Source organism: Drosophila eugracilis, unplaced genomic scaffold (genome assembly GCF_018153835.1).
Source record: "Drosophila eugracilis isolate 14026-0451.02 unplaced genomic scaffold, ASM1815383v1 contig_90, whole genome shotgun sequence".
NCBI lineage: Eukaryota > Metazoa > Arthropoda > Insecta > Diptera > Drosophilidae > Drosophila > Drosophila eugracilis.
The window spans coordinates 3,150,157-3,165,443 of record NW_024573812.1 but is presented as its reverse complement, the minus strand read 5'-3'; the positions used below and the strand labels follow the sequence as shown (position 1 = coordinate 3,165,443).

Here is a 15,287-nt window from a genome sequence, read left to right as displayed (position 1 = left end):
AAGTACTCACTTGACAGCACTGTCTGTCATTCGCATTGTGGTCGAACTGCGTTTATTCGCGGAAAGGAACCCCAGGTCTAAATCAATATCAGGTTTCATGCATGTCAGCCAAGACAAACATCTCCATATGTTTACTCCAACAGACACAGCACAGTTCGCAATATTAGGTTACTGCAATTAGCCATGGAAAACTGTTTGGATATATCAGAATAATTACTTTTTTTAATTGATATATATCTCTTTTCAATTTTAAAAATAAAGCAAAATGACTTTAATTTAGCTTTTATTTCTTTATCTAATATCTTGCCCTTAGCTGTAAGTTTTTGTTCTAAGTTCAAGCTCATTCTGTGTGTAATATTCATCCAGTCACTGGTCTTGGTTTTTGTCCAGACCAGCTGGATTATTTCATTTATTATTTCATTGGCATTAGGAAGGCATTAGTAGGCCTGGTCCCCCTTTCCAATGTTTATGTGTACAGGCGACAAAAATAGCACCAAGCAATCTGCTTACATGTGGTCTTAAGGGGTGGAAATGGAAATGCATTATAAGGGAAAAGTCATACCACTGATTTTCAGATGCTCTTTTAGGGGTTTTGGTTATAAAAGTTTACCATACTTTAGTTTATAGAACTTACTTATTAGTATGCTATTTATCTGCAGCTTTTGACTTTAAGTTATATCTTTAAACTATAAACATCTATCAATGCCTTCAAGTTGCTCTACTTTCAGCCATGCCACATCCATTTAACACATTGCAGACTTTACTTTCCTGAGAAAGTGCATTGGGGCAAGGTCGGTTTACACAATAGAATGTACATGAATTTGACTGGCTGCTTTGCATTCACGTCTGATTGACTTTTTAATGGGCTTCATTTTCGCATTTGATTGAATGGAAATTTCACAGAAATTAAGCAATCAATTGCGCAGATCGAATGCAGTAAACAAATATTGTTGACTTGTTGGAATTATGTATGCATTTGTCCGTCAATTTAATTCTATAGCTTTCTGTAACATTTGCTCAACCCAATCAGTGCCTAACTTTTCCCAAAAGAAAACCTCATTATTTACAATTATTACTTATGTATGTACGTGTGTGCTGGAGCAAAGTATGCTAATATGCCAAGTACCCAAAGCAAATATTTTTTCAAACCCTTAAACCAAAAACGGGCCCAAAGTCAGCAACATTAATGGCAACAATAACAGCAAACAGCCCAAGTTCCGCCCCTTAAACAGCATATGGGTAAAACGACCCAAAGCTAAAGCCAAAGTTATGCCTAAGTGGCAGCTTTTCGCCTCGTCCCAAAAGTCCAAAAAAAAAAACCACAAAATTTTCATGCCCTGCAGCTAGCCAAATAAATTAAAGAGGACTTGGCAACAACTTTCTGCCTTGCCTGCGTATTTTTGTCTATTTTTTAATTTTCTACAATTTACCCACACAAATAAATTCAAGGAAAGTGAGTGGAAATGTCCTGTGGCCAGGTCTAATGATTGAAAAAAAAGTATAAGAAGTGATAAAAATAATAAAAAGCAACCTTTGGGCTGTTAAGAAATACTCTAACCCACTCAGTTTTTCTCTCCTTTCAACTATTATTACCTTTTACAGAGCTCAAACGGTGTATTTTCTTAGCTCGGGGTTATTTACTTAAAGCCTCTCAAAGCCAAAACGCCTTCGCTTTTCGTTAGGGTACCACAAATTGACCGCTCGGCTGTAATTTAATTTGAATTCTAAAGAAAGTTTACACCAGTTGCAGTACACACAAAAATACGCTCATAAAATATGCAACTTTGAAAAGAAATAAAAAACGCTCAACAAAAGAGATTAAATTGCCGAGCCATGCAGCCAGTCAACATTGGCCCCCAACTTTTCTTTTTTGGGCGCAATGAACTCGTTTTTTAAAGCCAAAGATAATATAAAATGTTGCCGTTTTATTTGTCTTTCAACTTGGGAAAAGTTTTCACTTTAAAAATGAATTTCCAACATTTAAATTTCGATCTTTAATAACTAAGAGCTTGAGCTAAATATGTGCTTTTCTTTTATAATGAGTAATATGTAGAGTGACTTAGGGATTTTCTTCTTTTTCTGCAAATCAACCCAATTAGCGATTGCACATGCCTCTACTGATTTGCAGCGGGAAACTCAATTTCATCACGTATACGTCATGTGGCGCGAAGTGGGGCCATCATTAAGTATTGCTGTTGGCCTTCACAAGCAGTCATAAAAATCTATTAAAAATCAATTTGTTAGCGGCAGCTGCTGTCTTTCTTTTTCCTAATTCCGAACTCTAGAACTTGATCCTCAACTAGATGGTTGTCTAATTAAAGTTCTCGACCTGGTAAATGCCGAAAATTAATAAGCGCAACACGTGCAGCGGTTTTGCTCTTAGCCAATGCCAAGATGTTTTCTTATTTTTCTCTCAATACTTACAGGGGTGGCTGAGTGGGGTGGCTGAGTTGGGTGGCTTGGCCAAGTCAAGGCCTCCTGGACATGGGCAATCGGAAAGTTTGTCTAGCAAAGCGCTTTGAAGTCTAATAGGATTAGTTTGTGGGCGTGTCTGTCTATGACAAATAAACGCCCTTCTGCGGCTGTGTATCTGTATTTCTTAGCCATAAATAATATTCAATAATCCAAAGCAAATATTTAGCTGGTAAATATTCCTTGACGAGGATTTCTTATACCAGTAAATATTTATCATATCCATGGCTGCCTTTGGTGGCAGTATGTTGGCTTTATTAAGGCCAACACAATCGAGGAATCGTTTTTATTTTTTGCCTTGAAAAAGTAATAAATAAAAATCAACTAAACTTGGCAACTGCATGATTTGCAGGGGTTTTCCAGGAAGTTAAAGCAGGGAAAATTCAGTTTTCATTTTGCCTAGAAAGAGAATGTTATTTTAATTGCAATTTTTCTTAATAAAATATCAAAATCAAGGTTTTCCAGGCATAAAGAAATAAGTTTTTAGTTTGTTTTTGTTTTTTTATTTTTTTGCCGTTAAATATATAAAATATTTGTATATATATATATGTATCATTTTAAGCTTATTTTATACAACAAGAACACCAGATTTAAATGCCAAATATTTTTAAGATTAAAATATAAAAATAATAAAAAGTTTAAAAGTTCCAAGAGTTATTCCATTTCCAGTCCAGTCCGTTTTTCCTTTGATCTTTAAGGCCCGTTAAAATGTTTTCATCAATCAATCAAAACCTAAGCCTTGTCAATTACGCGATCGTTGAAGACAATCCTCAAATCGGTTTTGGCCATGTTGCTAAAGGCACCTACCAATTCGGTTAGATTGGCATTGGGCAGCCGCCTGTCGAACGGATAGCCCATGGTGCGCCTGTCAGGATACAATTTGTCCTTCAGACCACAGAACGAGTAAGCCGTGCTGCAGGCATCATTGGCTCTAATGGGCGACAAGGAGAAGGTCACTAGGGGATGATGGGAAATTGCGTTTATACCACCACTCACGTTTTGGGCTGCTCCACAGAGTCCTGCGAATAGTCGGAAATCATGACGAACAGGTCGAAGAGCATTCCCTGGGCATTGCCCTTGGGCAAGAGGAGATGCTGTGGCCATCCACATCCGCAGAAGCGGAATCGGGCCAACTCATCGGCGGCCTTGGGCTGATAGTCGGCTCCAACTGGTCGGAACGAACGCTCGAAGGGAATGGCCACCGAGGACTCCGTTGACTGGCGTCGGATGGTGTTCTCACCAGGCATCACTGGAGATTAATTAAATAGTGTTATTAAGTTATGAGGTGATAGGAGTAAAAGTTGGTTATCAAAATATCCAGTAAACCACTCACAGTCCACTGTAAACTTGTCCATTTCGATGGCCATTAGTCGCTGCTCTTCCAATCGCAGTGGCAAGTTGCGCTCATCCACCTTGGGGCAGATGAAGATGCGGCAAGTACCAGTCCGCCTAGCTCCAGCATTGGTCACATTGAAGGTATAGGTGAAGGGAGCATTCTGCAGATGGGTGAATGAGGCAAAGATATTTCCATCAGCTGATGGACCAAAGTCCAGACCAGCTGCCAAATCAGCACTTGACTTTTGCCAATAGGTCAAAAGGGTGTTAGCCGTGGTATTGGACTTGCCAATCTTGGCTTCAATATAGTCAACAGTGACACCATCGAAGCTCAGCTGAGCGGCATTGTAGGGGTCCAAGTGGGCCTTGAACTTGTTAAAGACGCCATCGATAAATCCATGCCACCTGTAGAATATGGGATCCCTCATAGCCGTGGTCACATCACCCATTACACCGAAATCTTCCAAATGCCTATAATCGGGATCATGGCAATAGGAGATTATGTTATGACCTTCGTTATGCAGATTGCCATAGAAGTTGTAGTTGATGGACAGAACTGGGGTAGCTTCAATCATGTTGCCCAAGATGTCGATGCCACGAACATCGTCCAATGGTGTACGATTGCCAGAGGGCTAAAGATGAGGAATAAGGATTCATTTATATTTATATATATGGCATTTCCTAACAACCCCCGACTCACATCTTCAACATATCCTTGATCAATGGCAGCCAGCACGCGATCCCTCCAGCGCTCCACATCAGAGATCTCAATATTGGCATCCCCACGGTCGATATCCCTCAAAAGTTGGTTGGTCACTCGGGCAGGATAGGTGCGGTTATTAGTGCTGGACAGGATCTTGGGGAAGTAACCTTCTGGGATCTCCACCCTCAAGTTGTTCAATGGCTGCACCCTCTTCAGGTTGTTGCAGAATCTCTCCACATTGTAGCGGGCCAGGATCTGGTGGTGCATGTAGTAGAAGAGTTCACCACGACGATCCTTGTTGACCACCTCGCGGGGTCCAGTGGTGGGGTAGACCAAGTGCCAGTGCCAATGGTGACTGTTCACACCGATATCCTCACGGAAGTAAGCCAGGCGCTGTTCATCCTCGCGATCCGAGGCAGTGTAGTTGCGGGGAATGTCCACATTTACACGGTCTCCACTTTGTCCAATAACAGAGGCCTCCTGACGGGCATCCTATTATCAGAGGATGGAAATGATTTAGTAAGATTTAAATCTTAATCTTTTTATATGCCACAAACTTACCCGAAAGACTGAGGGCTCCACAAAGTTGCTGGGAAAGACCTGGGAGATGTTGGTGATGGGCACTTCATGGGTATCCGGGCGATGGGCCACAGCCACGGCATAGGCGTACTGGAACAGCACAGGATTCACACGATCCCTTAAAGAGTAAAACCCTCTCTAATTAAACCAAAACTAATTAATAATTTTAAGATACTTACTTGGTGTAAACGGAGAGGGACACAAACTGCCTGAGATTGGGGGCACCCATAAAGAGCGTAATCAACTCGCTGGCGATCTCCCGATGGCGATTGTTGAACAGAGAAAATTGGTTCTTTAATCCAATCTTCTTGGTGAAGTCTAGATTGGGAACATTGGCCAGTTCCTGAATCGGAATCTTCACATCCACATCCTTGGAAAAACGATTGCCCACCTCCTCGGTGTCATTGCGATAGCGATCCGTATAGAAGCTATCAGGTAGTTCAAGAACAGTTTTACCCGAGTCACGGGTGGTGAAAGCCGGTTCCAGGGGACGTTGGAACAGAAGCTCAAGGGCTTTCAGATCCGTGTTGGTCATGGTTGTTCTGTATGAAATTACACTTTTTACTTTACACAACGAAAGCAGCAGGAGAACTGTTATTTTGTCAGCGAAATTTTGGTTTTTTATAGGCAACTGGCAATCAGAAAAAAGTTTGAAAAATATAAAATATTTATAATTCTAACCACAAAATGCAGTGGTCGAGCCTTTTTTCCCACAAAAGCAAATTAGTGGCTTGACTGATAAGCCACAAAAGTAAATGAAATGCAATTTAGCCACAAAGTGATAATATAACCGCAGTTTGAGATACATTTTTAGTATAAAAATGTTCTTATTTTTAATGGCTTTTATGTCAATTAATATATGTTATTAAAAAGGTTAAAAACCTTAACTTTACTGTTTACACTTCTTAATAAGAAACAAAAATATTGCAGTCTTGTTTTTCCTTGGGCTTACAAGTCCATCCAATTCAACTTTAAAATACTTCCCATAACCAATCAATAATTTTCAAGTTTCTGAAGAAGAGGTATTAGTTCCGGAACGGGTGGCCAAATTGAGTTTCTAAGTCTTTCGCCGAAAAGTAAGAACCAGGGAAACCTTTTTGCGAACACGCGAAATACAACTCCTGGAAAAGTAAACAGCCCGAAGGACACCGGAAAAGCTTCTTATTCGCATAGAAATAACACCGAAAACTTACTCAACAGGCTGCCACACCTCCTTTTATCACCCGCCGCCCCAATGTCAGGCCATAAATTGTGTTCAGCAAGCAGACTTCTCTTCCTTCGACATGGCCCATAAATTTAATTTTTTGGAAAGGGAAGAAGAAGGGCATAGCCAAAGCCTTGTAACTAAGAACTAACAGCCAAGAGAGAGCTTTGATGATTAAAATATCTAAACTGTAAATCAATTTTTGTCGTTTGGTCAGTTGAAGGAGAAGTGGAATGACGTTGGCCAGAGAGCAAAGCGAATGGCAAAACTTTTGGCCATTGTCAATAATAAATGTTGCTGCTGAATTTCGGCGTTGAAATGTCTGCGCATTAATCTGTGAAATTGACAGCAACAACAAGCGACTGAAGCAAGTTTTGCATAAAAGTGTGGGGGAGTAGGGTATGAGGGAAATTGAAAAGATGAATTTTCACAATTTCTGCACTTTGGCCATAACAACATGAAAATGACTTTTTATGCCCGAGTTTGTTTGCCGAAGTTGACGTACTAGGAAAATACCCTCATTTTATGGGAGGGATGATGTTTTACAATCTTACATAGATTTGTTTTTTACGATTTTTTTAGAAGACCCTAAGCCGATTTTTTATGAAGGTAAGATTATGTTAGAAAATATATAATCAACTTTCCATGTGTTATAATGCTGGTATCTATCTATTTCCATTGAAACATAAATTGGTTTTCCATTAAAAATCAAAGAAATAATAATCTCTCATCTATAATTCTTATAATTTCATCTTACAGAGCATTACCAAGTCGACTTTAACCACAAAACACTTGACTTTTTCGCTTGCTCCACGCAAATATTTATCCCAGCAATGTCATTTTTCATTGAATATTCAACGACAGCCATGGCAAATGTGCTCCAGATTCCTGGCCAAAAGACAAACTTGCCTTAATTAATTATAAAGTGTGGCCCTGTATGTGTGTGCATGAGAAACTCTAAGGAGGGTTTCCAGATTTAATTTGCTGAACTTGGCAGTGTGAATCGAATTAGAACGTGAAAGAAAAGACCAAAAGCAAAGGCAAAAGCTTTACCATCAAGACACGTGAAAAGTTTGCACTTACCGGTGGAAAAAATGGCCGAAAAACTTTGGCCAACAAGTCTTAAAAACCACGCAACTTTGTAGAAAGGCGCAAAGCACTCTTTCTGTATGGTTTTATGGGCGAAAGCCTGGGCCATAAAAAGGATTGTGGGTGTATCCGTTAATTACCCGGTCGGTGGCTTAAATTTTTGGATTTCAACTTAAGCACTCTGCGGCGAGCTTGAAAAACACATGCTTCCGCCTCCTCCTACCCACCACCCCTTTGAAAACTCTGTAAACTATACATTAGTTTTGGTGGGCTAACCGCAAGAATTTGAGGGAAGGTTTTATCAAAACTTCGAGGTGGCTTCACTTTCAATTGTTTGCCCACTTGGGCACGAAATTGATTAAAATTTCATGGCTCTAATCTGTTGGCAACTTATCAGCTCCATTAATGTGGGAGGGAGGGGTTTTGCAGTGGGTTGGAGAAGAGGGTTGGAATTTAGTCGCTGATGGTCGTTTTATCTGAAAAAAGTTTAGCATTTATTATCTTCTTTTTTGAAAAATTTTCCAAATTTTACTGAATTTTCCATAACCCATTAAGTCCCGATAGAGTTTCATAAATTAACCAGAGAAATTTCCCAAGCCCGATGACAGGCAGACGACCAACATTTTGGCCAATTAACAGTTGGCCTTAATTAGCTTGGGACCGCATCAGAGACGGGTTCTTAGCCAGAATCAATGTTGGCAACAGCATCTCTTTGGCCATCAAATCAAGTGACAGGCGACTTTACTAAACTCCTTCGTAATGAGACACACATGCATGCAAATCCCTGACATCTAATTAAAATTCATTCCTGAAAGGCAGTCGTCCAGCTGATACAGAGAAAGAGAAATGGGGAGAAAGTGACAGGCGGTGAGAATGGAAAGAGTAAGAGTGAAAAATGGAAAGGGTGAGAGTGAACTATGACCCTAGGGAAATGGAACATCAACAAGGGAAATAAGTATTAAATGAAAAGGAACTTTAAGAAAGGAAAGTTATTTTCTAAATGATGGAAATATTTGATTTAGGGCTTGTAATTATAATCTTCTTAAATTTTTTCTCTACTCCTTAAAATACTTTTACTAAGTTAAAATACTAAAATCAACACATGTAAGTTTAACCTACTTTGATGGATTGAACTAAACTTGGTCGTTAAAAATTATATTAACAAGATCTTGAAACTCTCTTAAAGGGTATTTCCAAGTTGTTTCATTTCTTAGCTCTTGACTGTATCATTTGTCCCTTGGAGGCTTTTTTGCTGATGACAATTGTTGATAGCAAAGTTGCCTCTGTTACCCTGTGGCAAGTGCAACACATGGCCCGTCGGAAGTCCTTTCAGTTACATTTACCGGCAACAGTTCCACTAGGTAACTGTAACAAATCATCAACTGGCGACATTTCTCACTTCATTTCGCCTTTTTTTTTGTTGTTGTGTCCCAGACAGGTGTGAGAGGGGGTAGGTGGGTTATTAGTTGCCCACCGTCTCGTCATCTGTCAAATGCCAAATTGTGGCAGCTGGTTCAGTTTGTGTCGCGCCGAATGCCAGTCGAACAAACTCAAATACAAACATACTCAACCAGTTGCTGGCACAATGTTACTGTACATGCACTGAGAGAAAATAAGATAGAGAAAATTTAACTTAAATTCTTACTTAACTTAGCTTCTTAAGAGGAAAGTTTAACCAAGTAATAAATCTCACAAAGGATTTATAATTTAATACAAACTTTGTAAGTTACTTTATCATAGCCCAACTTTTCTCTCAGTGTAACTCCATCTGTCTGAGCTCAGGTAATTGAACAACATTTGTGGAATGACATGGAAAGAATTGCCGTGAATGGAAAGGTAGCAACGGCAGCAACTGTAACAACAGTGGCAACATCATCTGGCTGAACTGTCATGGAAAAATGGTTTGAGAAGGAGATGGAGACAGGGCGTGGAGAAAGAGACGAAGACAGAGACCTGGTGGCAGATGATTTTCTACAATATTAACTCCATGGCCATATGCTCACCTCTGCAGATTTGTCATTCATTTTTTGTGCCCCTAAAGAGGGGTTTTTCTCATTTGGCAGATTTCATTTTAGGAATCAAAATAAGAAAAGAAAATATACAAATATTTTTGCTTTTCATATTCCAAAATTGTTTCTGTAGAATTTACATTCGTCTGCTCTGTTTTTACACACATATGAAATATAGAAATTTTATATTTTTCCTCTTTTTAGGGAAAACTTTGTGAAGTTGTCAAGGTAGCCAGTTACTTTTGCGATTTTAATACTTTCCGCTACTTGGGTCGCTTCTTGTCGCTTATCCGTTGAACACGCGCCACCAGATAGCCGCTGATCCACCTGAGACCATGCTGCTTGCTCTGGTAGCTAAGCGAGATGTGAACTGGTGTCTCCATATCCACAGCCGGCAAGAGATTCAAATCCAGACGAAATCCTCTGATGTAGTACAGTACATCAGGCTTGAAAGGACACTGTTTGGGAAAGTTGCTAAAGCGTTCCATGACACTGCGGCCCAAACGCATCAGGGGCACTTGATTGCGATTGGCCAACAGATGACAGCCATCGGTGGTCATATTGATGAGGACAAACTCCGTCAAAGGACTCCTGCGTGGCAGAACGATTTTCATGAAGAATTCATGTTCCCCAATAGGTTCTTTAAGCATAAATTCCATATGCCAAGTACGACGTTTGGCACTTTTACTGATGCCACAGCGAAACTCCTTGAGTATCCTTGAATTCACATCCTCGCTAGTGCATGTAAAATTATCCGTTTGCAGCTCGAAAATATTCTGAGAAATGCAAATTTGCTGTACACTCTACAAACCCAACCTCTTCATTACGCATACGCACCTTGGCCTCCGTTTCTGATTTCCAATTAAGGAGCAAACAGAGGCAAATGACTATCCACATTGCGAAAGGTTTTGGTTTCATCTCCCTCATCCGCATGGCCCGAACAAAACCACTCCAATTATGCAATTCAACTAGAGTTAATGCCGAAAATGCATTGGCCAAATGGGAAATTCGAAACCATAATCTTCTGGTGCGTGACTAATGTTTGGTATAACAATCATTATTGTTATGACAGAGAGGCGTAAATCTAGACTTAAGCACAGTTGACTGAATGCGTTTATTGAGCTGAACAATCTCATTTGCTTGTCTCACTACAATGATAATAATAATGAGTAATAACAATGAATTAACAGACAATGAACAGGATGTGTTTGCCGCCGAAGATGTCTTTGTATCTTAATTATTTATGGCAGGCATAAGACCGGAGAGAAAGCTTCATTTATAATTAAACTTTCCAATGGGCATTGAAAATTGTTCAAAAAATAAATTGGTTTAGTTTTATAATCTCCATAATCACCTGTAATACCTTTGTCAATTAACGCTTCAGACCAGCAAAAAACGTTGCGGATTATAAATGAGAGTAATTAGTCAAATGGATTACAACCTGTACTAAATGAGCAGCTCGTAATTAACCATGGAAAATAATAATATTTTTATTCCATAATCGTGAGCTTTCCGTGCAACATTATGAATTGCAAGTTCTCTTTGCTACTTTTGTTTATTTTTGCCAGTTTTTATTATTCCAATGCCAAGGTGATGTTTAAGGATATTTATAGTTAAATCCAGAAGTTTTTAAAGATATATTTTTACAGTCCAACTTTGACATGATCTTTACCAACTGCACTTGCTACAGTGAAGATCCCGAACAGATGCTATCGCACCTGAAATGCGGTTTGAGTAAGAGTGTCAAGCGGCCCACCTTCAACATTGAGTTGCAATTCCAAAAGCCAGTAGTCAGGTTCTTTGTGAATATGAGAATTGTCTTGCCACGTCGCCTTGGCGATGATTTCACTCTGTTCAATCTCTCCGGAATCGATGGTTGCAGTCTGCTATCGAACAAAAACCAAATCGCTTTTATCCAATTGGGCCGCAAGCATATGGATAAATTTAGTAATATTCCCAAGCGTTGTCCTTGGCCCAAGGATGTGCCTTACTATATTCGTGGATTCCGTTCGGATATGGCTGCCATGCCAGCTTTTAATTTCGAATCAGATATGAATCTGTGGTTCGACCTGGTAGTGAATCAACACAAGCTGATCCGTGGAATTATCCAGAGTAGAGTGCAGCGCAGAAAATCTCACAAACATGGTGCCGGCGAGGATTAATATGGGTATTACACAAGGGAAAATGTTTGGAAAACTGTAAAGAAATGTGTAAAGTTAAATGTTAAAATGTTGTTCTTAAAATGTTCTTTCAATAAAAAGAGTTTCAGAAAAGAAAGTAATGTTAGGACTCTTTTTTAAGACATCGAAAAGGTTTTTAGACTTCCCAAAGGTCTTTAATTTTTTGGATCTTTCACTTTACTTAAATCAAATAATAAAAACCTTAAATTTTAAAATTAAAATAATCCAAACTTATTGCCAAGTTATTTCCCTGTGTAAGTCATCTGGCCAGGTGGCAAATGCGATGAATAAAATTGGAGCAATTGAGTTTCCTTCTGTGCCTTGCCATTGCCTTCCCCCCTATATTGGTCAGCCAAGTGTGTGTGTTTGTGTATGTGTGGGCTGGCCAGAAAAGCATATTTTCGCTTTTCCTCGTACTTTTTTTTATGGGGCACGTGCCGCTTTTCCTGCAGTTCTCTTTCCTCCTCAAAAGAAAAAAAAAAACAACACCACATGCGGCAGGCGGAATTAAAAATTCCAAACTCGTTTCGCCCTCTTACAAGGCGATTTCGCCTTAACGTGGTTATTAGGTAGCTCTGCTTCTGAATAAGCCAAATTTGCTTAAATGAACGCCGGACCCTTGGCGTGAGGAAATTCCCAGATGCTGTCCTCGGGGGTGTTTGAATTTATTTTCTTGCTGTTAATCTTCTCAAAAGATAATTTCCTTTTTCGGCCAAAATAGTCTGTTCACATATCTGCAAGTTGGGCAGGAAGTGAACCATTTACTAAAACCTTTTTCGTGGAATTTTCAATGTCTGTCGATAACAAGCTTTTCCAATGAAAGGCATTTTTCCTCTTAGCCGCTGTTCGAACTCGATTAAGCTTATTTAGTGCCTGGACAGGTGAATGGTTTAAGTGGTTAAATAACTTAAATTATTGGAAAATTCTTTTGAACGAGTTTTTTGACTTTGTTGATGTTTTGTTAGTTGCAAAAAACATTTATCATTTCCATGTAAATGGCAGAAAAGCTTCTGCTGTTCAATAACATTGGTTTAATAGTTTTTTGTTATTAAAATTTGTGTTTTACTTATCTGCATTTTCAGTGCAAATTCCCAGCAAAAACAGAAATGAGCAAGCCAAAAACAAAAAAACAAAAACAAAACAACATTTAATTGCTATCTGCATTACAATTTTACAAACATATTTTCTATATAAAAAACATCTATTTTTCCTCGTTCAGCATCCAACCTTGTTTACGTATTTCTGATAGATGAAAATACCATATATACAAGGCTATTTTCCTGCATACTTCAGCCAGCTGAATGGAAATATGCTATGCGCATTTATGAAATTGGAAATACACTTTGAGTTTTGATTTGGCCCCCCCACAAACCAACACTTGCATTGATTATTTCATGCAAAAATAACTTTTGGCGAAGGAAATCTTTCTCTTCTCTTTCTCTTTTTTTTTCATTTTGAGGAAAAACTCATACTGAGCGAGAGGAAAACCCAAGTATCATCAGCCTAATCATGTGGAATAAGGCGGAAACGGAAATTGCACACACATCAACATCAACAGATGCATGTTTTACTCGTGTGTGTGCGTCTATGCCTGTATGCATATATACATATGTCGTGGTTTACCAGATTGGAGAAATCATATGCTGCCTGCTGCCAGCCACCTGCTGTTTGCCGGAAATGTTGGAAATGAAAATTTTGCGGTACAATCCGAGTAATGTGTGTGTCCTCATGTTTGTGTGTGCATTTTCCGCCATCTCAGCGGGTAGTTGGAGTGGGTTTGATGCACTCACAGGCCCCCCTTTCTAATGGTATATTAATCAGCATCAGAACTGCATTCGATAGCCAACCGATATGGTTACAAGGCTGCAGGCGGCCATAAAGGTTTAACGTTATCAGTGTAAAGGGAATGTTATCAAACGTTGCGAGGAGTAATCCAAGTTGTTAGGGTGTATATAGGAATGAGAACCTTTTGCTAACAATTACAGCTTAACAGCTCACTGAGCTAGGCTGCCTAAATATTTCCAGTAAAAAGCAAAATAATTTAAAACTTTGAAAAGGGAAACATTTGGTACTGCCATTAACAGAATACCCCTACTAAATGAGTTTTTTACCGCGGCATTTCCCAAGTCAAACATACTGCCAGTGACGTCGAAGAACTCTTATCATTATTTGACTTTTTGCCAGTTTTTCGTCGGTGGAAAAGCAACAGCTGTCACTGTTGCGGTTGCGGTTATTTGTTGCCGCCGTTTGACCGCTCCTATTGTTGCTGCAAATTAATGTGAGCAGCACCTGCGGGCAAAAACAAATTACGCATATCAACTCGATGGCAGAAACCAAAAAAAAAAAAGAAAAACTCAGTTGATTTTGATGTAGACACCTCAACATACCGCTGTTGCTGGGGCCGGCAGACGCTTCCGTGTTAAATGGATTCGCAATGTTTTCCATTTAAGTTCAGTTCCCATTGTTCGACTGGCTGTATGAGGAGAAAAAAGTGTTTCCGAACAAAATATTTTCATATCAATGCGCTGTTGCCTGAGAAAATAAAAACAAATGGAAGCCCGTCGAAGAGCCAACAATGCAATGGGTAAAAATCGAAAAAAGCCAATTAATATAAATACAGTGGAGGCTCTTGAAAGTGATACTGGTTTTGTGGAAAAATATGTTGTGGAAAAATTACAAAGCTTGAACTTAAACAAGTTTTTCAACCTAAAATTAGGTTTTATTTATTAAATAAATATTAAGAAATTATTAAATATAAAAAAAGGTTGGAGAACACCAGAAAAAAATGTTCTTTTGTGTAATTTGGTGAATGATTTTCCAAGCCAATGAGCTAGTTTTAATAAAGTGGTTTTGTTTTTGAAGGCTTACGTAGTACAAAGTATGGCAAATCAAAAGTTTGAATTTGGTTTTATTTATGGAATTTAGACTGTGGGAAATTCTAATATAATGCCTGAACTTTGAATTAAAAACTATTAATAATTGATCTCGTTTGAGTTTTGTTTTACTGAGTTAATAAAATATTAATGCTTACCTTAAAAATGATAAGAAAATTATAATAATAAATGTAATCAATCTGAAAACTTCCAATAAGAAAACTGTGACCATTAGCGAGAAATTTAATCAAATATCCAGAGAAGACTGACTTTTATATATATCCACGAGTTATGTCCACCACTTAATGTCCCCGCTCAGATCTAAAACTGCAAAAAAAAATATATATAAAAAATGGCAATAAAATTAATGTATTTCTTCCCCTTTTCCACTTGCAGCATTGCCACGCCCCAAGCCGCGCTTTAAGAGGCGCACCGGCCCCACCATTCCCATGCCAGCCCGCAAGGGGCTGCTAGCGCCCCAGAACACATTCCTGGACACAATCGCCACACGGTTCGATGGCACCCGTAAGTGAAATGCTAATGCTAATGCAAAGCGATTCCAAGCAGCAGCAGTCCAAGTCTTGGTTTTATATACGATTTTTTTGTAATGTAATATTTATGACACATTTTTATTGAGAGCGACTCGAGCTGGCATATAAGCCAAATGCCGGCATCGTTTTGGCCAACTCGTAAAAAAGTACGCATAAGAGATTTCCGAGTATAAGCATCCGGGTTTACTTTTATTTTGTGCACTGAGAGAAAGATTTTGTTTTAGAAATGAAATTGGAAAATAAATCATCTTAATTTGGGTTTCTATTTCGTTCGTTTTGAGATTGTTTTGAG

At 38.9% G+C, this 15,287-nt stretch overlaps 4 protein-coding genes across 4 annotated transcripts in view; 2 read left to right on the top strand and 2 right to left on the bottom strand.

Annotated features, from left to right (window-relative positions):
* Positions 1-15,287, top strand: part of LOC108112822 (potassium voltage-gated channel subfamily H member 8) — a 57,319-nt gene that overhangs the window by 11,425 nt on the left and 30,607 nt on the right. Inside the window, exon 3 of the mRNA XM_017223125.1 lies at positions 14,841-14,969. Within this exon, the coding sequence (XP_017078614.1) occupies positions 14,894-14,969 (76 nt within the window). The 5' untranslated portion in view covers positions 14,841-14,893. The remainder of the gene's footprint in view (positions 1-14,840; positions 14,970-15,287) is intronic.
* LOC108112823 (phenoloxidase 2) lies at positions 2,949-5,700 on the bottom strand. Its single transcript, XM_017223126.2, has 6 exons — positions 5,269-5,700; positions 5,072-5,207; positions 4,508-5,002; positions 3,806-4,439; positions 3,469-3,721; positions 2,949-3,403 (listed from the first exon to the last, which is right to left on the bottom strand). The coding sequence occupies exons 1-6, from the start codon at positions 5,622-5,624 to the stop codon at positions 3,205-3,207; spliced, it is 2,073 nt and encodes a 690-aa protein (XP_017078615.1). The 5' UTR covers positions 5,625-5,700; the 3' UTR covers positions 2,949-3,204.
* LOC108112091 lies at positions 9,655-10,314 on the bottom strand. Its single transcript, XM_017221841.1, has 2 exons — positions 10,229-10,314; positions 9,655-10,167 (listed from the first exon to the last, which is right to left on the bottom strand). Exons 1-2 carry the CDS (start codon positions 10,307-10,309, stop codon positions 9,655-9,657), a joined length of 594 nt encoding a protein of 197 aa, XP_017077330.1. The 5' UTR covers positions 10,310-10,314.
* On the top strand, positions 11,053-11,553 carry LOC108112090. The gene has a single exon (XM_017221840.1). The coding sequence runs from the start codon at positions 11,053-11,055 to the stop codon at positions 11,551-11,553; it is 501 nt and encodes a 166-aa protein (XP_017077329.1).

Coding starts and splice junctions, on each gene's coding strand:
- LOC108112823 (XM_017223126.2), bottom strand. CDS start 5,624: ATGACCAACACGGATCTGAAAGCCCTTGAGCTTCTGTTCCAACGTCCC. Junction 5,208..5,268: donor TCCCTCTCCGTTTACACCAA/GTAAGTATCTTA, acceptor TTACTCTTTAAG/GGATCGTGTGAATCCTGTGC. Junction 5,003..5,071: donor TGGAGCCCTCAGTCTTTCGG/GTAAGTTTGTGG, acceptor CTCTGATAATAG/GATGCCCGTCAGGAGGCCTC.
- LOC108112091 (XM_017221841.1), bottom strand. CDS start 10,309: ATGAAACCAAAACCTTTCGCAATGTGGATAGTCATTTGCCTCTGTTTG. Junction 10,168..10,228: donor AATCAGAAACGGAGGCCAAG/GTGCGTATGCGT, acceptor TGCATTTCTCAG/AATATTTTCGAGCTGCAAAC.
- LOC108112090 (XM_017221840.1), top strand. CDS start 11,053: ATGATCTTTACCAACTGCACTTGCTACAGTGAAGATCCCGAACAGATG.